Source organism: Carassius carassius, chromosome 12 (assembly GCF_963082965.1).
Source record: "Carassius carassius chromosome 12, fCarCar2.1, whole genome shotgun sequence".
Lineage (NCBI taxonomy): Eukaryota > Metazoa > Chordata > Actinopteri > Cypriniformes > Cyprinidae > Carassius > Carassius carassius.
Window position 1 is genome coordinate 2,357,372 of NC_081766.1, and position 27,807 is coordinate 2,385,178.

Genomic DNA, 27,807 nt, shown 5'->3' on the forward strand with positions numbered 1-27,807 from the left:
ATATATATATATAGAATCACCAAATTAATTTATAAAAACATAAAGATGGAATATTTGTATTATTTGTTTAATGCAATTTTTGGGCATAAAATGAGTAATTATAGACCTTTATCATTTTGTGTCATCATTTTACCATTAAAAATATATATATTTTACTTTAAGTGAGATTAAAATAATCATTGCATAAACCCTTTATAATACCTATAAAACCCTTTATAATAAATATAATAAATATATATATACCTTGAATAAGATGCAGTAATAGGAATCTGAGAAAATGACCCATTATGTGATTTCTCTAATGGTTCTCAAGGATCTCAGGTTTATTAGGCTTGGAAGTGTTTGTTATAGTAAAAGGAGAGGGATTCGAAGTGTTGTTGGTTTTGGCAAGTGTTTTATTTGTGATGTCTGAAGCTGTGTGATATTGGCTGTATTTTACTGTAATGTGATCTAACTCACGGGGATGAATCAATGTCTTCTGTCAGGTTCTGTAAAGCGTACACCATTGCATGTGCTGGGAATATAGATAAGGGGGATTTATTTGTCATATTTATCTTGGCTTGATTCATCTTCATCTGACACTTGTCCCATAATGATAAAGCTCTGTATATTTGGGGTCCCACAGACCCTAATACTTTATATTGTATCGACCATGGACAACAAAACATAACATAATTTTTTTCATTGATGTAGGGTTTATTAGGATTAGACAATATTTAGCCGAGATACAACTATTTGAAAATCTGGAATCTGAGAGTGCAAAAAAATTAAAATACTGAGAAAATAGCTTTTAAAGTTGTCCAAATGTAGTACAAAGCAATGCATACTACTAATCAAAAATTAAGTTTTTATATATTTACAGTAGGAAATTTACAAAATATCTTCATGGAGCATGATCTTTCCTAGTTTCCAAATTATTTTTGGCATAAAAGAAAAATTAATAATTTTGACCCATACATTGTATTTTTGGCTATTGCAACAAATATACCAAGAGACTCAAGACTGCTTTTGTGCTTCAGGGTCACATATGACAAAATAATAACCATAATCTCAAAATCATCCTTTTTTCCTTCTATTGTAGTGTTTTACCTCAGTTTAAAGATGATATCAAAACTGCACTGTCACTATTTTAGAAGTGACTTTTATACAGTACAGTACATATGCAAATTTGACATATGCTTTTAGCTATGATCTTGATATTTCTATATGCCCCCAAATAATCTTGAAGGAAGCTAGAAATTATGGTTTATAAAGTTGTAAATATGAAAATTATTCTTACACAAAAGCTTCACTTCACTTCAGAATGACCTTTATTAACCCCCTGAACCCGTTTGGAGCACTTCTTATGATGGATGAGTGCACTTTTTTGGGCTTCAAAATCTGGACCCCCATTCACTGCCATTATAAAGCTTGGAAGAGCCAGGACATTGTTTTAAAATGACTCAGATTGTATTCATCTGAAAGAAGAAAGTCATACACCTAGGATCAGAGCCGGCCAAGCCACTAAGCGACCCTTGCAATTGCAAAGGGCCCCGTAGCCAGCAGAGGGCCCCCTAGAGTCACTCTAAAAATAATTGTTTCTGCAAGTATTCTCGTAAACACAGTCGGTTATGTTTTAAGTGAACGTATACAGTGGCCTACTGCTCAGAGAAATTCGCTATACCGGATAAATCTGTCTCTCTCTCTCTCTCTCTCTGTAAAATAGACGACGTTAAAGTGGGTGTGTTTCAAGATACGCAATGGAGTAGACCAAACTAAACAGGGAGGGAGGGCAAAACACTCATGCAAACAAAACATATCGGCCACGGCCACGCGATTGACTCACTCATCCAGATGGCCATCCGCCCCTGAGCGCAACTGCCCGAGCGCTTTGGAAAGAAAGTGTGTGTGTGTGTGTGTGTGTGTGTGTGTGAACTCACTGGGCGCGTTGACACCATAGACAGTAAAAGAAATGGACACAGCGACCCCATTGGATTCAATGGAGACAAGTGAAGTCGTTAATTCTTTATTCCTGGGACAACTTTGCCATCGGAAAGGGTGTGTCTGCCACGGGCTGTCCACAGGCTGCGCTCCAGACTGACCACACATCGTGACATGTTACATTTCTTAAATAAAAATTGAAAAAAGAAATTATCGCGTCCGAATTATCGAGCTCATTTTTTTAATAGTGCGATTAATTGATTTATGGACTATCACGACAGGCCTACTATTTACATCATTAAATTAAAGTTTACTCGTTTTTCCTTGTCAATCATTCTCCATTCATAAACGTTATTCAAAAAGGGGCGCGTCTCGTGCACGGTAAAACTCTCCAATATATCATATGATATATTTACATTATAATGCTTGATCTCTAGATAAAAGGCTGTGGATTTGCATAAAATGACTTTATTTTGTGTATTTGTATTTTATGTTTGTTGTTTTTAAACGACTCGCTACCGTCTGCCTGTTAGATCACACACATCACAAGGAGTATGAATCGGCATCAAACGCACAATAACTGGAATTTAAAACTGTGAAGAAACAAATGATCAATAAACTGTTGGACAGATATACATTAGGATTTGTGAGCTCGACATTTCTTCGCTTTGTGGCGTGAACTTTTAAATGCGCACTTGAGCAGCGCAGCGCTGCACACTGTGACTCCATGTTGCTTTGAGCACATCATTCTGCACAAATATGGATTTTAATAGTTCTATTGAAATATTACCTAATTCTTATTATTGGTATTATTAATCTTGATTGTGGTGTTTTAGATGTTATTGTTCATTTTGTTTATTTGAAAAATTCAAACATTTAAATGTTCTATTTATTATTATATATAATATTTTATTTAAATGTTATTCTATTTGCTCGATTTCATTTAAATTATATATAGGCTGTTGTTTGTGCCTCTTAAACTCTGGTGTCAATTAAAAATGTTTCTTTGAAGGTCAGTGAAAATCACTTTATCAGTCTTCTTATTCAGCAAGTTCATCAGTGTGTGTTCGTTGTACTGCACTCATTCAGTGGTATCATAATTTTCCTTTTAAACATCAAACATGGAACTCAACTCAAGAACTCAAGGTCTTTTATTGTCATTCTGTACATGTTGCCACATAAGAACAAAATACTTACTCAGGACCAGCAGCGTAAAAAAGATAATTAACATACAGCATACATAGAATAATTTAAACATAATTTAATAGACTAAAAAATTTAAAAATAACATAGTAGATATAATATGTACAGTATAGTTATAAGGTAGTCATTGCTTTTCTTTAGGCCTTACTTAAAACGGTCAAAGGGGCCTCCAACCGAATTTTGCTTAGGGCCCCCAAAGGTCTAGGGCTGGCTCTGCCTAGGATGGTTTCAGAGTGAGTAAATGATGGGGTAATTTTCATTTTTGAGAGAACAATCCCTGTCTTTTGGGCAGAGAGGATGAATTCATGTGTTTGCAAATCTCACAGCTCTGAAGTAAATGTAAGAATATCTTTGATATTGTTAGTAATATTTCCAGATTAATACTTACTGGACTAATACAGCTTGGCTTTACTTGATTAACCATAAAATCCTGTTCAGATGTGAGTCTCAAATATGATCTTCAGGCTTTTGAGAAGCGTTTATTTGTTCATCTCTCAATCGTCATTGGATTGCATTGCATTATATGAATTGATCATAAAACAAAGCATTTAAATATCATCTAATATTATTGGAGATACAGTATAGAGTGACAAATGATTTTCATTTATTTTATTTAAGTATCTGCTATACTGTTATAAAGATTTACACTAAAAGCATTATTTTTTGGCCATATAAACAGTCAGAGATGGCAAAAACTGCACAGTAAATTGAAAGTTTACGGCGGACAGGGGAGATGCAGTTAATGCTTTTCATATCGTTGTCCTCCTCATGCATGGTTTTTATTTGATATGCATAAAATATGTGACGTGAATGAATGTTTTGGCAGAGATCTGCACCCGCGGTTTTCACTAAACTATACGCATTAACAGCCCCTTCCTCCTGTTAGGGGAAATTAGCTCAAATTGTTTTGCACACAGTGTTTTATAGCATAAATCAGGACAAGCCATATCCCCTGCCGAGGACAGATCTAGCAGTAAGCATCAGTGATTCTCACCATCTGGTTTCTTACGATTATGTCTCATTTGTGGCTAAAATGATCTCCATTAGAAAGCATTACATACAGTATGATGGGTTGCACAGCCGTGCTCAGGCCTGCACCACATTGGAAAATATAGATTTTTGGTTGAGAGAAACACTCTAATAATACTTTAATACTTCATTTGACCTTGGCGTTCTGCTATTTGAGAGTGCTAAAACAAAGAAGCTCTCACGATTAGCTGTTGTTCGTCTTGGAAGAACAACAATGAATGCATGTGCTGAGGGAAATTAACAACACAAGCTCCATTAGCGTCATCTCAAAAAGCACAAAAACACAAGTCAAGTATTGAACATGCGCACACATGTGTCTTCATTCAAACCCAAGTAGATATTGTAATTTTTTATTAGTTATATCTTAAATAAAGAGCTTTTATTGTTGCTTCTTTGGCTTAAACTTGCAAAACATTTTAGAAAACCCTGGTGTGATCAATTTGGAATATTGCATTTATTATTAATATTGCATTTGAATATTGCAATATTGCATATTAATTCAGTTGAAATTTATGAACATAAAACGTCTTGAATTGTATAAGAGAAGGTGTTAAGTTTAGGAATGTAAACACTGCAATTACAATACGGCCTAATGTAAAATTTCAGAAGGCAATGATTGAAGTAAATAAATCACATGCATATTTCAAAGTCAAAACATGGCAATTTTTTTGCAGGCTTATGTTTTTAAAACATTTGCTATCAGTGGGAACTGCACATTTATTCTTTAGCAATTGCTTATCTAATTTTGATGAATTATGGATTACATTATGGTGTTTATATTGTAATATCTTTTAGATGATTGTAAGAGAATTTCATTTGCCTCATATTTTGAAAAGAGCAGCTGGAAGTGACATAGACTTTTCAAAATAAGAGTCCCGCTGTATTTCATGGTTGTTTATAATTAAAAGTCCTGCAATATGTACAGTATACAATCTTTTTTTCTGGTTATTATTGATATTGTGGTTAAACTGTATCTGGCATTTAATTCAATGTAAACTCTTGCAGCTTCTCGTTGGGCAACTGGGAGGAAAGACTTTAGACTTTATTTAACACATTTAATACAGGTTTTACTATAATTGGCACAATAATGTGTGTAATGCCTTTCTTTGAACTCATAATTATTGTATCAGGAAATCCCTTATGAGTTGTGTGGTTCATTACCATGTCAGACATGAATCATTACTGACCCTTGATGCTAGTTCCTGTTGCTTTTTCTCTTCCAGGTTACACGGGGCAATTGCTAATGTCTTTATGCTTCTCCAGTATGACCTTCCTCTTCATTCACATCATCTATCAAATCACCATCTACAGTTTGCTGGCTGCAAACTCTATCAATTCTCATTTCAACTGTAAGTTATACTTCCATATTTCAAAAAGGCTTCATCAAGATTGTCATAAGTTCATGCACGCGCTATATCATTGTCATGATCATTAGATGGAGTGCCCATGAGCTTCAGTAGAGGGCACTCCACTCAGGACCATTCCACCCATCAACCACCAGATGTCACTTGGACACTAGCACCTCTCATACTGTTGCACCACACCCGAACTACATTACCCATGAGTCACTGCATCACAATCACCCTGCCACACCTGCACCTCATTCATCAGCCAATTTCCTTGCCACACCTGCACCTCATTTACACACACACATAAAAGCAGCTCACTCACGGCGAAGTCTTGTTTAGTCAGTCTGACATTTCTGAGCGTTTTCCCTGTGTTTATTATTCCTGTGTTTTGACCTTTGGACTGTTTATTCCGACTCTAATTCTCTGCTGCCTGTCCCGATCCCTGCTTGTTTTTGATTACGATTCTGGTTATCCCTGACACACCTGACGCCATTCCTGATCTCTGCCTGTATGACCATTCTGTTTAATAAATGCTGCACATGGATCCGAACGCCTCCGACTCCTTGTTACAATCATATGTTGGTGACTGGAAGGTTTTGTATGCAGAATTATGAAACTACAAGCAGGGCAAAAGTTGTTCTTAATTTATTTTATTTTATTTTATTTTATTTTAAACATATCAATCAAAATGTATATCGAAGTATATCAAAATGACTACATTGGAATCAGTTATTTTTATGTATTATTTTTTAATTTAATTATTTTAATTATTTAGTTTCTTAATTTATTTTTTAATTAGGTCAAATAATTTTTATTTTAATATTTTTATGAAATGAAAGAGCAAAGGTCAAGTGAAGGAAGAAAGGTGCTTCTCTGTAAATAGAACAGCTTGCTCTTTTTAAAGAGTACTTGTCATCTCATCACATTAATCATCTCTTGGCAAAGCACCTTGGCTCTCGTCATTGTTTTATGAAAGCCCATGTTACAGATAGTTATCAGAGATCCACCCTGTGCTTTTAAAGTCAGCGTGCTGGAAAATCCTATACAATTGGTAGTAAAGCTTTATCTTTTCTATTTACCAGGTTCAGCGTGGGAGAAGTCAATACGACAGATTGGTTTCGAGAGGTGAGTCCAAGCGCTTATTTTAATCACAAGCCTATAACCTGCCTTAGAAACCTTTTATGAAGGTTTCATTTCATGCCTGTTTATCAAACACTCACATATCGCTATCGTGAATATGAAAGGTGTTTAATTGGAAATGTTTTTACTGCATGAAATCTTTTTTTACAACTGCTTCTTAACAGCAAGACACTAAACCTGCAGCAAGCACCGCAAAAACATCCCTGATTATTGATTGTTTTTATGGAGAGCTTTGAGGAGGAAAAGAGGAAGAATTGTTGCTATCAGAACTTTGAGAGCTGTTAAATACTGTGCAGTGTATACTATACACTAAATGCTGTTTTAAAAAGAATGTGAAACTACATTATTAATAATGACATTCATATGTGCTTCATTTTTTTCTGTTCAAAAGTGCAGTCAGTAAGATTTTTAATGTTTTTGAAATAAAACTCTTCTGCTCTGCAAGACTGCATTTATTTGATAAAAAAATGCAGTAATGCAGTTTTAACATTCTAAAAGCAACAACAAAAAAATATTACTGACCCTAAACTTTTGTACATACTGTGTTCATAGTACATGCGAAATACTGCAAGAATAGTAAGATACACGCTATGAGTATACAGTATGCTATTCAGAACATCTCAACTGATTAATCTCTTCGATTAGCTTTAAAATAAAGATAATAATTCCCCAAGGTTTGTTTTTTTCCTCCTTGAATTCAGATATAGCAAAAAATAAGGGGGGGGGGGGCTCAGGGGTTATATAATTAAACCATAAATACATAAAAAAATAAGAGTATAGTAAAATAATAATAATAATAAATACCATTAATATATTATATATAATTGTTGTTTAATGTTATTAGTAGTAGTATATAAATAATACATAATAGCATTTTAATTTATTATTATTATTATTATTTCAAGTAATGATAACTCCTACAGTATCAGTCAAAGTAATATTAGAAAAAATATATTACCATTCAGTGATATTAACCTTTGAAATAGTAGTACAGTATTGCATTGTTTCAATTCTAGCAACTAGTATTGTTTTCTAGTACTGTAAGGTAATGGTTTTCCTGATGTTTGGAGTCACTTAGAAGTGTGTAATATCTTGGACACATAAGAGGGATGTGTTTTCAGTTTGAAGTACTTCAGCAAGCAGAGACAGATAACATTATGCTTCACTTACACTGCGGCCAGTTGTCTGTTGTCCAGTCGCTTCCCCTGATGAACACTAAACCCAGTTGAACCTGACCCACTGTTGACAGACCAATTTTTCAAGGCCTTTTCTGGCCTGACCGTGATTTTATTAAGTGTGATTTCCTGAGTACAAGAATCTCCACATGCACCTTTTTCCAAGCAGTGCTGGTCGGATGGCTCGATTCACTTTAAGTGGCAGGAAGTTCGTCTGTAAACTGTTTATACTCCAAATTCACCTGTTAGTTGAGCGAAGGCATTTATCCGTGACATAACGGCCCACTGGTGTCCCTCTGCTCCACCGACCGGCAGGGAATCATGGGAGAGAAATGAATCACATGAGCGAAAGGAGTTGATGCAGGAATAATTGTGATGTGGAAGTTTGGGGTCTGAAAGTCATTGTTCAGAGCTGAAATAGGGAACATAATTTAGCGGAGGAGAGATCCTGAAGACAGATGCACCAAAATGGAAATTAATATGATGCAAAAAAGCTCTTAAAGCTGTTGTGTTTTATGATATTTTCACAGTTGGAATTATAAAAAAATATATATATATATATATAATTATTATTATTTTTTTAATTTTATTTCATTTTTAAATCCTGATGCACCAATGCGGAAATTAAGGCAGACATTATAGCAAAAGAGTCAGTAATGCCTCAAGGTTTAGTTTTGTTTACAATCTGCATTTAAATAGAGTAAACGCAATAGTGACTTTTTAATGTTTTATTATTGATTTATTGTTACGTTTTGTTCAGATACAGTTAAAAATCAGCTGTTTACTCAAACATAGAGTCATGCTAACTTCACTTTCCTCATCTTGTGGTACATATAGTGTCTGACCGGAGGGCACATTATATCTTGTATAAGCACATAAGTCATCCATCCATGTCCAGTTATTGTGTTCACCATATGTTTCCTTTCATAATAGCATGAATAACTGCTCTTCATTGTCTGAATGATCAACAAAACACCTTCATTCAGACCTGTTTTGACTAAATCCTCTCGACTCCAACTAAGCACTTCAAGACTTCATTTCACACTTGTGTGAGTTTCAGAAAAACCCAGTACGTGTTTTATGAGAAATATTTATACTCTTTTAATATGGTGCAAGTCTGATTTTACTGACCTGGGTGTGAAAGCATATAAACGGCACACAACAGATGGAAAATTCTGCCGGCGTTCTCACAAATGTTTTCCACCCTCACAGATGGCGTGCGGTTTAATGGGAATTCTGGCGACGCTAGTTTTCTTTGTTATAGTCACGATCACCTGTAACAGGTTCATGTGAATACTGGACGTCTGCAAAGCTTTTCAAAACACGTTAAAGAAAGATGTTTGAATCATGCACTTTAATGGTGTGTGTTGATGTGCTGTCTGTGTTTGTAGTGTTATTGGTGCAGATGCAGGCAATGGTATCCGAGTTTTCCTCCCGGATATTGGGATGTTCATGGCGAGTCTGTCCGTGTGGCTGCTGTGCAGAAAGCTGGTCCACAAGCGTTCCAGTGAAGAAATGGCCCGGGACAACTATGACTTTGAGGTGGAGGTCAGGGTTCCTGCATTGCCTGATGAATTACTCAAACACACACCTGCTTGTTTTCTTACTCTGCTATAGTTACATATCTTTCATATCAGTCCATGCTTTCATTCTCCTCACACAATAAAATAATTTCAACTCAAATCAGTATTTAATATTTCATAAGTAGCAATGTAGTAAACAGTATAATTTACAGTCAGCCATTTATTATCACGAAACAAATCTATATGTCTACATTAATGTCTTTGTTAGGATGAATTAAAGTTTGCATGCAGTACCAGATTAGATACAGTACCAGTGTTGTACTAGAACGTTATTATGTGAAATGTCATAATCACATTTTTGTGAACCCCACCCCGACCCAATACCAACTTTCCAACTTTTTGTTTTCCAAGAAAGAAAGCCCTATAAAACAGGTTTACTATGTTATAGGATGAAGAGAAGTTCCCAGGACATCTGCTAAATGTTTATTTTGTAGACTGAAATAATCACAAAACGTCTTTTTTTTTCACGTTGATCGCATTTTGCTTAAAGCGTGACGAGCTTTAATACGAGGAGACATTAATAAAGCCTTCTTTATTAAAATCTACTTTCTTTCAGCTAGTTGAAAGAAACATTTCTCATTTTCATTTAGTTTCATTTGATGTACTAAAATAACTCAAACTAAACCTGAAATAATATGCATAGAAATTATACAGACAATACTAAACTAATCTAAATTATCAACTAATAAAAATGACAAAACACGACAAAATTACTAAAACGTTAAAATAAAATGTAAACAGAAAAATATAAAAACATGAAACATGGAAAAAACCTTTGTTTGTTTATTTTAATTAATACTATTGGTTCATTAAATTTGATTAACATTTCAAAAGATGCAATGCATTTTTTTTTCTATTTTTATACTGTCAACTGTTTTTTATCCATTGTACTCTTCACATTTGGTCAAGTGTTTTAGGTCAAGTGGTACAGTAAATGTGTATGATTCTAATGTTCTGTGATCAAACACAGGAGGAGAATAACGAGAAGCTGGAAGACGGTGACGAGATGATCTTTGATGAGGACTTTGATGCAGAAGATGAAGCAGAGAAAGAGGACGGGGAGGCAGGAGGTCTGGATGAGGAAGAGGAGGAGGAGGAGGAGGAGGAGAGCATAAAGATGAAGATCCTGCGCAGAGTAGCAGGAGTGGCAGCAAAACTCAAAGAGATCATCGGTAACCTCATCACAACTGCTGGACAAGTGGTGGTTACCATTCTCCTGGGATTAACAGGTGCGGATACGGGATACATGGTTTAAAATAGGCAAGCATTCAAATGATTGGGGTCGGTAAGATTTGAATGATTTTGAAAGATTCTGTTTTATATATACAACCATAACCATCATAAACTATAATTTGCATCTTTAACCATGAACCATCTCTTCTGCTCACCAAAGCTGCATTCATTTGATCAAAAACACAGTAAAAACAGTAATACTGTGAAATATCATTACAATTTAAAATAACTGTTTTCCATTGTAATGTATTATAAAATATTTATTTCTGTGATGCACAGCTGTATTTTCAGCATTATCTTCAGAAATCATGAAAATATGCTGATTTGCTGCTCAAGAAAAATGTCTGATTATTATCAATGTTGAATACTGTTGTACTGTTGAATATTTTGTGGAAACCATGATTTTTTTTTTTCTTTTTTACGTTATGAATGTTTCTGCTGTCACTTACAGAGCCTAAACTTTAGAACGGTAATGCAAAAGCAAATGTGATAATTTTGCATTCAATTTATATTATATATTTCATGGAAATTGACACATATTTCTGTGAATAAATGTACAGCTCATAATTAATCCCAAAAATTAAAATCAAATATAAAAATTCTATTACATGAAAAAATGTAGATTTTTTGTAACGTTAAGAATATCTTGCATTGTATTTTTTGTATTAATAATCACTCTCTACCTAAATATTTATTGTTTATACCGTGAAAACTGTAAATATCATCCTGTCTGTCCTTTTTTTAAATAGTTCAAAAAAAGTCCTTTATAAATTGAATCATTTATAATGAAATATAAAAATAAATTATGAAAATAATGTCTCAATGCAAATAAATATGAATGTAAAAATTCTAAATATGAAAAAAAAAAGCATTATCAATTAAAGGTCTAATCGGTCAATGCTCTGGTCTCCAGGTGTCACGCTTCCCTCTCTGAGCTCAGCCGTCTACTTCTTTGTGTTTTTGGGGCTGTGCACGTGGTGGTCGCTCTGCAAGACCTTTGACAAGCTCTTCTTCAGCTGTCTGTGTGTCCTCATGGCCATCTTCAGTGCTGGTCATCTCATCATACTTTATTCCAACCAGTTCCAGTTTCTGCAGGAAACCATCAGCCTCAACGACAGCTACAGCAGGTCAGAGACCAGCAATATCTATAACAGCGACCTGCATCATATTTGCAGGATGAAATCCAGTTTGTGTTTCTTATTAACTTTGGGGCTGATAATAGTGTCTGCACGGCACACTTTCTCACAAAATATGATGAATTTGTAATCAGCAGAAAAACTGCGTGACGTGATTCCTGTCTGAATCTGAGCTACATTACAGCTATCTTCCATTCTCAGCTCATTTAGGCATTTACTGTATGACATTATTTTACATCTAATCCTGATTTCAAGGTTAGAATTATGGCCGGTGACAGAAGAAAGTGCAAACATGGCGTAGATGTTACTACATCCAAAGGGCAACAAAAAATACACACTTTGTTAAACAAAAAACAAAAACAAGATTCACTGTTTTGGATCACTTCATTTAATTTGGGAATATACATACCATAGAATGTATAAATACAGAATATGCATCTGGTGCACGATAGAGTAAACAGTTACTAGTGCATGCAGCAGCAACAACAACTGCTTTCCCCGGGTCCTAATGCCGTCTGGTAAGGTGTTTTATTTATTTAGTATGTTTTGATTAAAAAGTAAGAAGCTAGATCTTACATTAATAAAAATCACAAACGTGACGCGTGAATTAATTCATTTTACAGATTTATTTATTCTTGTGTAATATATTTATTCTTGTGTACTTGATCCACTTAGAATTTTTACAACTATTTTACTTGAAACAATTAAACCATTTAAAGGTTATCCTCTGTCTGAATTGTTTTTTATTATTATTTTCAAATGATAAAATAACAAGTAGGTTTTTAAAAACAAAGCAAAAAAATAAATAAAAAATATTTGTTTATAATCACAGGAGAGAGAAAGAAAATATATCAGTATCAGCATCGAATATTGGCCAAAATAAGATGAAAAATATTGGATATCTCCAAAAATTCTATATCACGCATCACCACATTTTTCATATTCTTTTCAGAATTTTTTATGACTCTTTTGCTTGAGACCATCTAAATCTTTAAATAAAATGTTAAGGTTATTACTGCATCTGTCTGAAAAAAAAACAATGACCAATTTATAGTTATTCTTAAATTATAAAATAACTTCATTATTGTTTATTTAATTATAAAAAGTAGGTTTTTGTTAAAAATAAAGCAAATAAAAAATAAACTTGCTTATAATCACAGGAGAGAGAAAGGAAATGTATTGGTATCAGCATTTGATATTGGCAAAAATCAAATTTCGTGCATCCCTACATATATATATATACAGTGTTGGGAAGGTTACTTTGGAAATGTAATAGGTTACAGATTACAAGTTACCTTGTTTAAAATGTAATAGTAGTGTAACTTTTTCAATTACTTTATTAAAGTAAAGTAACTAATTACTTTTGAGTACTTTTTGATTACTTTTATAAATTTGTGAAAATTAAAGAATAATAAATAAAAGCATATACATCAACTTAAATACAGTTATCTAATAAGCATGTGACGTATTCTGTGTAATAAACTCCTGAAACATTGGTGTTTTTTTTAACTGCTGTATCTCTGTATATGATGATAGTTTTCTCAAAATAAGTAAAATGCACATGAAGTGACACAGAGCAGTTCTAGAAATTATGTTTATGTGCTCGTGTACTCCTATATTGAGGCGGCAGAGGTTGAAAACACTGCGAGCTTCAGTAGGCCTATGTGTAGTAAATGAAACCATGTCTTTGCCATTAATTTACAGGAGGGACGGACTGGGAAAAAAATTCAGACTGGAAAATTCAAACTCATACAAACAAATTCATGGACAAAACAATTTTTTGTATGGACCTGACAAAAAAGGTTTAAATCTTTAATTTGGGGACATGCTAAATAATTAAAAGTTCTCTCCTGAACTGCACCTTCACTTCCATTTTTCTCTTCAGTCTTTTTATTTTGCCCTGTTATCCATCTCTCTCATGACTTTAATACTCAAGATTGAACAAAACTATACTTTACAATACAATACTCTACAATACTACAATATCTTTATAGAAAAATCCTAATACTGTACACGAGTCATGTTTTTCCCTTACAAAAAATAACCATGCTTTTATTAGCCTATATAAAAGTAAAATAACATTTTTTTTTTTGCAAATGGATTTGTATTTATTTTTAAATAAATACACTTGTAAAATAATTTTACATTTTTGGTTACCACAGTTAACCAATTGTAACCATTTTCTCTGGATTTATAGTTAAATATTAAAATGTTAATTTTCATAAGGGTTGTGTTGTTGTCTGTCGTAGCTCCCCCTAAACCTATTTAAAAAATCGGATTTTTTTTTCAGCTAAATTCCTACTGTAACATTACAACAGATAATAATGATGTCCTTTATATAGTATTTTGAGTGATGACTGATGAGCAACGTGCTGCTGCTTGATTAATTAAATAAAAAAACAAAGACAAAAAAGCATCTTTACAGATGAAACTGACCTGAAACCCTGAACAGTAGTTCTGCTTCTCTGCTCCAGCTGTGCGCTTCTACAGTCCACTCTATTCTCTCTCTCTCGCATTGATTACTCTGATCCAAACCGTTTGGCGGAGGCGCGCGGAGAGCGCGCGAATCACAACTAACACTTCATGACTTATTAGAGATTTAATTATCAAATGGCGGATTCGCAAATGATCGCTTTAGTACATTCGGCAGGCAATTATACAATAATGATATTAAATAGTGGGGCAAAATCGGCTGCCAGGACTACGGGAATTGTCCCGGTTCTCCCGGTGTCCAGTCCGCGCCTGATTTCCACAGACACGCAGAATGTGCAAGTCATATATTGCATTTTTGGGGCTTTATATTCACAGACACTAGTCCATGTCATGTTTGATTCACGTGTACTGACCTACTTTTGATTTAGTCATCCAAAATGTGGCATATTCCGTCCGCGTTAGGCATTTCGTTTTTATGACTGGATTCTACGAACCAGACTGTATTTCCGCATCCCGGAAATTATTAGGGCGGTATGTCTCAGAATAGTCAGTGCAATTTGGGAAAGAAATCAGTTAAATCTGTATGTGGATGTGTGTAAATATTCAAATGTAATCCCCTTTGTAATCGTTAAAAATTTCATAAGTAACTGTAATTTAATTACTCATTTTTTCTTAGTAACTGTAACTAATTACAGTTACAATAATTTTGTAATTAAATTACGTAACGCCGTTACATGTAACTAGTTACTCCCCAACACTGTATATATATATATATATATATACATATATATATATATATATGTTTTATATATTTTATAACCCAGCACCATCAAAGTAACATTAGGTCTTTTTAATATAAATCAACAGAATGCTTTATGCAAATAATCTGCTCTATAATTTAGTGGACTCTGAATGCAAGTTTGTACGACAGTGCCAGTAATACTCATAAAATATGTCATATGTTTAATGTCATCATATGGATATTAATCTGCACCTGCCGTGTGCTGTAAATAATGAATGAGAATGAGAATACCCATCATGCCCTGCAGCGAAACATGGCCCTATTTCCTGTGTCTGGACTCTGATAGACACATAGTGTTCAGGCGGTGTACAGATAAAAGGTTCCGTGTCCCAGCTGTTCTTGTTTGTTCTGACAAAGGGCAGTCCACAAAAGAGCTGCAGACGAACCACAGAGTTACACGCAGAACAAGTAAAGCATAATAAATATAGCATCATTAATGCATTTCAGCCGAATGCTGTGTATGTACAGTATACTGTATGCCAAAGAAATGACTCATTTATTGTTTTACATTAGATCCATCATTTTTTATGATGTGATTAACAAGACATTTTTAAGTGTTAATTATGCATTAAGGTAATAGCATATTATTGTACTTACAACACCATAGTCTAACAAGCATAAGAAATATAGCTGCATATAGCGGCATTTCTTAAAAAAAAAAAAAAAAAAAAAAAACAACCTGCCCACAAACTTAAAAATATATATATATAATTTTGCATTTAATTTAATTTTACATTTCATACATATTTACATCTATGAAGAAATATCCAGCCCATATTTCATCACAAAAAATCAAAAGCAAAAATAAAATACAAATACAATACATTAATAATAATGATAATAATAAGCATAATAATAATAGAAAATTCACATCACTTAGAGAAAATGATATATAAATCTTTTGTTAAATTATAATGCTGAATAAAAGTTTTTTTTTTTTTAAATAAAAAACAGTATTTCATGATACCAATATTTTTAAATAAAAAAACAACTACTTACTAACCCAAATATTTAAATTGTAAAAGAAAAAAAATGTGATCATATAGAACTAATTTTATATTTCATATATATTTGAATAATATTTCTGTGAAGCACCGGCAGCACCAGGGGGGGTCCTGGGGGGTCTCAAGACCCTGCCAAAAAACGCCTTCACCCCCCATTTGACCCCCCACCCTCTTCCTGATTATATATATATATATCCGGGATAAATATGATAAAAAATTATCTTCAAACTACGCAGAATAATAATAAATAATAATTATTTCGACATTTATTCGTACACTGAACGAAATCGTTTCTGTCGGACGCGTCCAATTCGAGAACCAAGGAGCTGATGATACTGCTCTTGTGTGATTCAGTGTGAAGCAGACTGACTCACAGCTCGTCTGAACCGAACTGATTCTTTTCATGATTGATTCTGAACTGATTCTGTGCTAGTGTTATGAGCGCGGGTAAACCGAAGGCTTGAATGATATGGAAGCATATAGGTAGCAATATTCAATTTGGAATGTAATATGCAAAATGGCAATGCAAAATGTAAAATGGCAATGCATTTCTGTATTTACATTTACATTTGCACTGTTTTTTACCAGTGGGACAATATTCATACAATACTAAAACCTAGAAATAATTTGCAGGTATCAGCAGCACGAATTATGTGGCCAGCATCATCTGATTCAAATATTATGTTATGTAACAGTGAGTGGTGGTTTCAGACATTACAGTGCCGCACTCGCACTGACTCTTATTCGGTCTGAAAGAAGGAAAAGACCGAGCTGAAGGTGGAGCGATTCGACCAATCAGATGAAAGCAGTGTTTCAGCTCCGCCCACAAGTGCGAATGAAATATTGAAGCCATAAACCGAAATGTTTATATTGCTGTGTGTAGCCTGTAGTGTAGAAGTAACACTAGCGTGCTGTTTGAGGGAGAAAAGTTTCACAGGCATCGAAGGGTCTGGTCTTTTTTATGTTATTTGACTAAACTATTATTATATTACAGTACTTATTTATTTACACATAGAGTGCCTTAAAAATAATTATCACAACACTGGTAAGGCTTATTCAGATTTTTTTCATCCCTGAATTATCATTATAAAAATAAAAACAATTCAGAAATGAATTAAAATATAATTATATTTTAAATGTGATGCAAATATTTTTTTTTCTACAATAGCAACAGTGTTTACAACAGCAAGACCACTTTAGCCTGTAAACTCAATAATATCTCTCTGGAAATAAATGTAAAAATATCAATGTCAATAAAAAATGCATAATACACCTGACATCAAAGTATAAGGATATGAATAACAAATGTAGCCTGTCATTTGTTTACATTGCAAAGATGTTCGATTTTAGACAACAACAACTACAACAGTAATAATAACATGAATCACTATATTCCAGTGTATCAGTTTTTTATGTTTTGTATCAATATTTAAGGTGGACTTATTGATTAGGTGCAAGAGTAGTAGTGATGGTTAAAATAATAGATTAATGCTGAAATAGTAAATTGAGCCTTGTTCCTAGATGGACAGAGAGTGGAAAGTAATAGATCAAATGAGGAGATGGAGAAAGAGGAAGAAAAAGAGGGAAATGTAGAGGCACAAGTGACAGAAAGAGAGCAGGTAACAGCAAGTCAGGAGACAGAGGCTGGTGAGAAAGAGGAAAATGTAGAGGCACAAGTGTTTTCTATAGTTTTACTATAACAGCTGTTCTTAATTATTCTGTAGAACAGAGAAGAAAAAGCCATCAGGTTTGACAATTTAAGACATTTCAGTTTCTAATCCCAGAGCTATTATTATTTTAAACTTAAAATTGTCTTCTCTATTGTTTCTTTTTTCAAAACTGCATCAAAGCATTTGCTGCTGTATCAATACATAACCCTCCATATCTATACGTGAATCAGCAAGGAATGCATCACAATATATTGCTGTATTGATATTTTGAACAGCGCCATTTAAAGCCTTGTTCCATGTGCCCCTTTTATACTTTGAGCACCTGCCCCTCCAAAGGTCTCTCCTCGGCCCTGTTCAGAGGGACTGTCAGCCACGTTAAAAAAGTTAACAGCTTAAGTCATTTGTGGATTAATGCGTATTGGTGACGCGAACCATTTAAAGTGCCAACCCTTTAAAGTTTGAGCATATTGTTTGCAAACTGCAATTGATTAATTAATTAAAAACAAAGTAGTTGATATGCTGTGTTGTTTTGTTGTTTAGTAGCAGTAATATGCAGTTATTAGCCGTGTCCACTGTATTTTTTGTTGGTTTTCATGAGACCCCCCCTTGAAATGACCAGGACCCCCGATTGCCCCCCCAATCAAAATTCTCTGGAGCCGCCACTGCTGTGAAGAAATGTCTATCTCATATTAGATTTATTAGCATTATTACATTAAGGTTATGCAAATTGAGAATACCCATAAATACTCCTTATCATAATAATAATAAAAAACATTATGCTGTAATAAAAATAGTACTTTCTAATTTGAATGAAATATCATTAAATATAATAAATATATAATGGAAATATTGTCACAATGCAAAAAAAAAAGTAATGTAAAAATTTTTTATATTAAAAAAAATGTTGCAACAGTGGAAAAGGCTGTCAGTAAAATACAAGCCTAAAAATTCTATAATTTTGAACTTGCTGCATTGCATTCTGGCATTGCCTTCACCATGACAAATAAATGCTGTATGCTTTCTAATTGGGCCATAATATATAATTACGCTCCCTTTTAGAGCAGTTTATGCATTGGGATCAGCCTTAAAGTACAGTTTTATTTACAACTATGAAAAATCACCGGAGTTTATTGGAGTTTGTTTTACAAGGACAAAACATTTCATTCTTGCCATTTCAAAGTTCTATGTTTAATTAATTGTTACTTGCTGTCGTAAACTGAAAAAGTGATTTTATTTTTCTACACCTTTTTTTTTTAAATGTGAAATAATCAGATCAATAGGAAAGATGGTTTTATGAATACGAGGAATGTTCAACCACAAATCAATCATTATTTACAGAAGAAAGAACATCTGGTGTGTTCCTGGTGTGTTACTCTTGAGTGATGAATTCACTGTTTAAAACCGTTTTTAAGGTTTGCCTGTCATTGTGTTTATGGTTATGATCTCAAGGTTAATTAAAACGACTGAAACTCAAGTTAGAAGTGCATTATGGTCAGATAAACTCATTAAACTCAAAAAGTGATGTTCTTCCTCAGTATAATGTCTTATGTTCCACTACAAATATCTACATTCTTCTCTCAAGAGCGAAATTACACAAGATATTAAGACTTGTTTTCAGAAACAATCATCAAAATTAAGTGAGTAAGAAAAAACAAGGGCATAGAAAAAATAATCTTGTTTTTCCTTTAAATTAACAGAATTTTCTGACCCTATTTGCAGATATTTTTCTTGTTTTAAACAGAAAACAAGGCATACAACAACAAAGTCATTTTGCATCCCAAATAAATGTTATTTATTTAAATGTATTTATCTATTGAAATGAATCTTGATTTAAGGACGTTTAGATTAAAATACTGATTTATTTATTTTGCAGTATATCAGCCTGTTTATTTCTTTCCCTCGGATTTGTAAATACAAATAGATAGTACCATAATCCAACTCTTTTTATGCTGGTCCTTATTGTTTTTTCTTTGTAAAAGCAGTTTTGGCGTGAACAGTAGAAATAGCCGTTGTTGTGGTGTTAGTGGTGATCTGGTTGGAAGACTGTTGCCTAATTGTAGTTGATGAATGAGTTGTCGCCTTGATCTGCATGACTGTTAAATGACAGTGTTGACAGCCAGCACTTTCCACATCACTTCCTGTTTTTCCCTTCACATGGGCTGTGGTCATGTGATCAGTTCTGTCACAGCAACAGTAGAGAGCAGAATAAAAATGATATCATCAAAGCAAAATGACCTGGTTTACTTTCTTCCCCACAGTTTGTTTGGCATCTCCTCTATCATTCGAACCGACTGTTCCTCAACCTGGAAGCTCGCTGTCAACAGTGGCCTGAACTGGCACCATTTCGTCAATCCCATCATGCTCTTGGTTCTGTACTACACACTGGCCACCTTGATCCGTCTGTGGCTGCAAGATCCCATGATCATGGTGAGCCTAATGCCACTTGAAGTGAAAAAGTACTAATATTTTATAGTGTATTTTAAGTATTTGAATATGCACACTGGCAAAAAAAAACAAAAACATTATTTTAATGAGATTTTCCAGTTAAAAATATCCAAATATCAATTAAACAATATATTTTACATTAATTCCATTGGAAAATAAATATAAAATTCTTGTTTTTAAGCATAAACTTCACTAGATTTGATGAACGGATACAAAAAATGTTGTGGAGAAAAAATGGTTTAGATATAAGTGTACTTTAAAAACAAGTATTGTATTGTATTTTACACAAAAACATTGTTTTGCTTTTATTATTGATGTCAAGCTTGTCTCAATTTAATGCATTTAATACACTTTAAAACAAAGAAATTAATTTAGGGATTTTACAAAAGGCAAACATATTGAGGACGGAGGGACAAATATATATAATGATTTATTGACCAATTAACATTTAGTTTAAAAAAATGTTAAAGCAAGTACAATTTTTGGTTAAAAATATGCAAAATTTCTTAATAAATAAAATGATTTTTGTTACTTTTTTAAATAAAATAAATGTATAATTTATATAAAATATATATAAAATTAAATATAAAAAATGTTAAACCTTTATAAAATAAAATTAATAAAAAACGATTAAAAATGACAGTAACACACAAGAATATTTAAAAAACGTTTACTAAAATTAACGTGAAAAATATTAACAAAAGAATCATGTATATATAAGAGTATATCAATGATACTAAAGTAACACTGATATGATAGGTATGTTGATGTTGATTTGATCTCTGTCACATTTTCTCCATCTGTCCACATGCTTTATAAAGCTTTATAGAGCTTTAAAACCTCACATGCATGAGCTTATTGATTCACACGCCTTTAGATATTGATAACAGATTTCACGATTTGTTGGTGGTGTAAATCTAAGTGATGAGAATAACTGGTAATGTGACTTCGCAGAGAGATCGATGATGAATCATAAACGCTGTTACGCCTTCATCATATTAAATTCTTAATTAATTGTTGTTGTGTTCATCTCATGACTCTATTAAGCGTGTTTATCATCTCTGGAGTTTTCCTTCCTGCTCCTTCATGTTTTAACTTCGTTCTGTGTTTTTTGATTTTCCTCCAGCAGGAGAGTGAGGAAGAGGAGATAAACGAGGAAAATGAGACTGCTGGAAACCGCTTCATTTACACGTCGATCAGGAAGAGGTTGCTCTGGTGGAAAGCGCATCAGAAAACCGAGGAAACAAATGTGAGGGAACAAAGAGCATTTAAAAAAAAATGTCTCACAATGCAGTACTTTATCCTAAAAGCCACAATATAAGTCTGAATTTAACATGCATGTAATGAAGTCATAGACTAGTGAAACAAAAGCATTCAAAATACACTTTAAAGTGTTTATTTTGTTACACTTTATCTATTCGTGTCTGTAGATTTTAGTTATAATACATATATTCAATGACCGTTCTCCTCTAAGTGAAGTTTTTATCTCACTCATAATTTGATGGTTTTTACTGAGGGGTTTGTTTATAAATCATTCACACTGATTAATATAACATTTTATTCCTAAAATATGATGATGAATTTAAAAAAAATCAATTTTTTGACTGTTAACAAGATTTTCTATAAACTTTATTCATTAACCTGACTCCTTCTGCATGCTGACAGCCAGCAACTGGGTAAAAAAATATTTAAAATATCTCATTAGGATGAGCCAACAGACTGAACAGGTTATACCTGTAGCATATTTCCTTAAGAATAACATCAAGTGTGTCCATGTTGTCTTAAAGTTTAGCATCCAGCCTCTCCCGTCAATATTAAAGGTTTCTGTGAATATGTGTGAATAGTGCCGCTGTACTTTGCTCTGCTCAGCACTGATGTGATGTTAGAGAACAGTTTAATGATATCAACCCTCCTGTGCTCATCAGTATATTCACCTCGCCCCGTCTGCTGTCTTTCTCTCTCTCTCTTTCTCTTTAGCTCATTTCCACTCTGGATGGCTACAGCACCTCAGAGGTTTGAAGTCTTATGTAACTTTGTGTTTGCAAATTTTAACTGTAGACAAATATAATGTGATTGATTTAAGCTTTTTAGCAGCTTGTGTTTGTGTGCATGCTGCTCTAGATGTGGCGAAACTTGATCTCTTCGGGTGAATCTTCAAAACTGTCAAATGAAAAGAAAAAGATGCCTTCCCACCCTTTAAAAATTATCATGAGTAGTTTTTTGTAAATTTCATTAAATGTATTTATGTATATAATTATATATATATATATATATATATATAATAAACTGCAATACTGTGCAATTTATCTATGATTTGAAATTATTTTACATTTATAAAAATTATAATATAATGATTTGTTTTCAGTTATAACTTTATATTTCCCATTAATCCCATAAAAATGTATTAGTATTATTAGTTTCTTAAAAAAAAAGTTATTGTTAATTATAGCAGCATTTGATTGATATTAATCACATTTTAATTAATTACGGTAATAAAAATTTAATGTATTTTTTATTTAGTATTTATTTATTTTACAGCCAGGTAAGGAAAATTTGTAGCAAAAATATGTGGTTAAAGAAAATGTCACAATTCAAAAAATTCTTCGTTTTCTTTCTATTGAATGTAATTATTATTTGTTTCTTCTTCTTTCTTTTTTTTTTTGACATTTTCTTGTAGGTTTTGTGAGATTTGCCCATTTGGACAAGCAAAGATTTTTACACATTTTAACTGTGTATTAAACCACTACTTGTTTGTTAAATCTCTAAAAAATGTAAACATTAATCTTGCATGTTGTATATTAATAGCTTTTAGACAGATTTGAGTAATTTTCTTTTTCATATTATATGACCTGTTCCTTGTGTCATTTTTTCCCCTGTTATTATGAAGGTAATGTTGGTTAACTCTAACGGGACGTCGTTTGACTATGTGTCCGCTGTGCCCATTGAGAAAGGACCGGTCAGTCTGGATATTTACTCAGCTCCTCAGTATAAAGTGGATCAGTCTGTTGAATTTGAAGGTGAGATACCATAAATACACATCCTTTATTTATATAGCGCTTTTTATATATATATATATCCATAGATATCTTTTAACTTTGAAATGCCTAGTACAATTAAATCTATATATTATATCCAGGGTTATTATTGTTATAAAAATATATTTATATATTTTAATATAGTTATATAGTAATTAAAATACTAATTAAAATATTGTATAGCAATCAAATCAATGTTACCTTAAAATATTAAAAATATGTAAAAACGTAATTAATTTCAGTTAGTTGCTAAGGCGTCATTTCTATTTAGTTTAACTTAATATACGTAAAAAAATAAATAAATAAAATTTATAAAATAAAAATTAAACTAATAAAAAAGACAAAAACTCACAACAAAATGACTAAAACTAACAAAAATTTAAACTGAAAACAGTAGAAACGGAAAAGTAGCCAAATAAAAGCTAATTGAAACTATTAATAAAAACTATAACAGTATGTCGGTGATGCTAAAATAGCATGTTCTATCTGTGCTTCTATTGAAATGTGTTTAACTTATTTAGATATTACAGAAAAAAAAACACATCTTGTTAGTAGTAATTGCCTTTTAATTTTGAAGGTGTTTATCTTAAAAAGTAGAAACTAAAAGCCAATTTAAACACAAAGTGCACCTCAGTATAGTCTTCTACTCTTTATTTGATACTAAGGCTCTTAAAAATCCAGTGACTAGTTCTTCCTCAGAAGTGCTCATTGTACTGTAACCTGGTACTTTATAAACACAACTGATTAAAATCTCTCCACTGTCTGGGGCTGAGACTAGTTTCTAGTTAACTATTTGATCATTCCACTGACATTTGGAAAAATGACTGTATTATTTTTAATGCCCCACACAGAGAACACAGATGAAAAAAAAACAGCTGAGCTCAAAGACTCACAGCTGGAGGAGGAGGAGGAGGAGGAGAAGACAGACGAGGAAGAGGAAGAGCAGCGCGGACCGCCAGACGCCCTCGTAAAGGTGTTCAAGTTCATCATGAAGCAGAGCTACATCTGTGCTCTTATTGCTATGATGGTGAGAAGGTCAAAGGTTAAATGAGGTTAAAGGGATAGTTCACCCAAAGATGAGCATCTGCTATTAATTTACACACTCTCAGGCCATGCAAGATGTAGGTGACTTTTTTCCTGAGTAGAAAAGTAAAGAAGAAATTTATGTAAAAAATCGTGGTCCTTGGTAATTCATAAAATATAAGAAAAAAAAATCAAGGTAAACAAGTTAATACCTGTGGCTTCTGTTGATTTATTGAGTTCTTATGAAGTGAAACTTTCAGTTTGTGCAAGAGACTGATTATTATTTACAACATTATTACCTGTAATTCAGAGCCTCATGCAAACTTTATATACTTTAGGCATGTAAAACATCCATCATTTTGGGTGCTTTAGTAATAATAATATATGTTACATCACTACGTGAACTGTTGAATCAGTTTTCTGAACCAGAAGGGTAAAAAAAGAACCAGTTCATGTAAAAAGAATCATATTTCCATTTGTCTGCGGCTGTGAATTAGAGATCATAATGTTGTAAATAATGTTCAGTTTCTTACACAGACCAGTCGTTTCGCTTCATAAGACCTCAATAAATTGTCAGGAGCCACAGGTATCAATTTTGTCTTACTTGATATGTTTTTTAATTCTCAAAAACTGGGAGTTGCCAACTTGTATTTTATGAATCACCGAAGACCATGGTTTCAGCCAAATATGTTCTATACTGTTCTTCTCAAAATAAAAGTCACCCTGGGTGAGTAAATTAACAGCACGTTTTAATTTTTGGCTGAGCTATCCCTTTAACTTTTCTTTTGAAGTTCTACATTTGAGTTTGAGTAGAAAAGAATTCAACAAAAAGGATGAAAATACAAACCTTGACATCTCATCAATCTTTCTTCATTTGTAAGGCATGGAGTATAACGTACATTAGCTGGCCAACGTTTGTCTTTCTGCTGTGGTCCTGTACTCTGTGGATGGTGCGAGACCGAAGGAAATATGCCATGCTGACCTCCCCATTCATGGTGGCCTATGGGAACTTCCTGCTGGTCTTTCAGTATATCTGGTGTTTTGAGCGCTTGAGACCAGTGCCAGGTTTCTTTCTGAAGATGGAGGTGCCCTTCAGTGAACTGAGCAGCAAGGTAACAATTACACAATAAACTCCCTGATTTGTGTAAAGATTTTGTATGTATGTAGTGTATGTAATATATAGTGTATAATAAGCAGATTTATTTTTTTAGCAAATACAAATAATGCATGTTTTATTTTTAGCAGCTGGTATATATTAATTATTTCATGAATAAATATATAGAATGCCTTAAAAGTTTGGAATTTAGAATTTTTTAATGTTTTGAAAAAACTCAACAAGACTGAATTTATTTTATCAGAAATATGGTGAATGTTTTTACAATTTAGAACTATTATTGATTGTAAAAAGAAATTTGGTGCTTAGTAGTCAATTGCAAGAATTTTACTGCCATAATTTTTTTTCGGGGTATACAATTTACAATTTATATTAATGGTAGTGTATCAAGGTTTCCACAAAAATATGAAGCAGTACAATTGTTTGATAATAATCAGAAATGTTTCTTAAGCAGCAAATCAGCTTATTAGAATGATTTCTTAAGGATCATGTGACTGATGCTGAAAACTCAGCTTTGATCACTGGAATAAATTAAATTTTAATATATATAAATATATATATATATATATATATATATATATATATATATATATATATATATATATATATATATATATATATATATATATATATATATATATATATATTATATTCACCGTTTTACAAATTTTCTTCTTTTACTGTATTTTTGAACAAATATTTGCAATCTTAGTGAGCAAAAGAGACTTTCAAAAACTTTTTAAAATCACACTGACCCCAAATTTATGAATGAACTAGTGTATGATTTAAAAGAAATGTCATTTCTATGTAGTTTTTTACAGATAATTTATAAGGCATTATACAGACAATTTATTTATTTGCATTAATAGCTGGAAAGTACCACAACTATAATGCAACCCTATGACTTATACCGTGATTTATTTATACATTTCAACCCATTCTTGCTGTTCTCAAAAGAGAGTTGCTACAGTTGCTGTTTTCGGCATTGTGTCTGTAGGTTCTGTGTCAGCTGAGTTTCTGGCTGCTGCTTAGACAAACTTTGATGGAACGACAAGAGAAGATCGAAGAGGAAGCATCGCTTTGTGACGTCAAAGTAGATGAGCAGGAAAAAAGTGGGTTGTTCATTGAAATCTAAAACAAATGGTTTCCTATGTATAGCGTACAGATTAAATCTTATAATCATCACAGTCTTAATGTATAAAAAAACACCTTTCCATATGGGTTTTAGAGGAAGAAAAAGACAAAGAGGAAGAGGAGGGGGACGAGAATGACATGATGCATGTGATTGGGAAACTGGTGATGGGTCTGCTGGTGAAATACTGGATCTATATCTGCGGAGGAATGTTCTTCTTTGTCAGCTTCGAAGGAAAGATGGTCATGTACAAGATCGTCTACATGATGATGTTTCTGTCCTGCGTGGCTCTTTACCAGGTGCTGCTATCTAACCCTATAAATCCAGACAGGTTGTTGGGATTTTGACTTGTGGCCATATGCCTATGGCAACAAGTACAGGTCACACTACAAAAAATAGAATATATATGGAAAAGAAAAGAATGGTGAACAATACATATTTATAAAATTTTACTAAAATAGACTTAATTGTAACTTGCCCAGAAATTAATATGTGTGTGTGTGTGTGTGTGTGTGCGTGTGCATGTGTTTGTTTGTTTATATATATATATATATATATATATAACTGTTCTGAAGTGGCATTTAGATGCATTTACATAGACAGGACATGAATGCTTTTAACTTGCAGTTACAACAGCATAAATAATGTTTTGATGTTTAAAAAAACTTTCAATACAGATATTTTAAACAAAATTTTGGGGAAAAAAGGGAAATATGTTTTAATTATAAACCCAAAATCACTGCCTGATTGAGATATTGAGTTATTCATTCAACTGATTCAGTAATGAAACATTGTTGTGTGTTGCTCAGAGATGTGGCTTTGTGAGAAACTATTTTCATTGATAAAACAGAGCAAAAACAGGAACTTGAGTCTAAAATGTAAGTCAGTTAGTATCAACTTGTTTATTGTTTATTGGACTGTTTTATAAAACCAATATCACATTTGCAATTGTACCGATATTTGGAGAAAAACATCACTCTTTGAGTGATATAAACAATATCAGATTATAAATATAAAAGATATATAAAAGTCATACGGAGGCATATTTGCCCCCTTATTATTTGCTCCCTTATCATAGTAAATGCATGCACTGTCTTGGTGTGTTTTGTTTGGTTTGTATGATATACTCGATAATGTCAAATCAAGTATATTAATTTAAAATATATATATAATTTAAATACATTTACTGTAATATACAGTATATATAAATTGTATGTGTTTTTATCATAATTTTATCAAAATAATTTATATAAATGTAATTGCTGATTATTATTTGATTGTATTTTTGAATAAAATATGTCTATATTATTTATATGAATGATAAATGAGATGTATAACCAAAAATATTATGATAAAAGAGATAAATATTAAATATAAATTA

At 32.7% G+C, this 27,807-nt stretch overlaps 1 protein-coding gene across 1 annotated transcript in view; it reads left to right on the forward strand.

Annotated features, from left to right (window-relative positions):
- Positions 1–27,807, forward strand: part of LOC132154454 (piezo-type mechanosensitive ion channel component 2-like) — a 71,379-nt gene that overhangs the window by 6,771 nt on the left and 36,801 nt on the right. Inside the window, exons 3-15 of the mRNA XM_059563018.1 lie at positions 5,376–5,501; positions 6,584–6,626; positions 9,208–9,364; positions 10,370–10,628; positions 11,546–11,759; positions 19,936–20,104; positions 21,249–21,371; positions 22,100–22,135; positions 23,010–23,139; positions 24,009–24,184; positions 25,062–25,292; positions 26,292–26,406; positions 26,529–26,725. Of these exons, the coding sequence (XP_059419001.1) occupies positions 5,376–5,501; positions 6,584–6,626; positions 9,208–9,364; positions 10,370–10,628; positions 11,546–11,759; positions 19,936–20,104; positions 21,249–21,371; positions 22,100–22,135; positions 23,010–23,139; positions 24,009–24,184; positions 25,062–25,292; positions 26,292–26,406; positions 26,529–26,725 (1,976 nt within the window). The remainder of the gene's footprint in view (positions 1–5,375; positions 5,502–6,583; positions 6,627–9,207; positions 9,365–10,369; positions 10,629–11,545; positions 11,760–19,935; positions 20,105–21,248; positions 21,372–22,099; positions 22,136–23,009; positions 23,140–24,008; positions 24,185–25,061; positions 25,293–26,291; positions 26,407–26,528; positions 26,726–27,807) is intronic.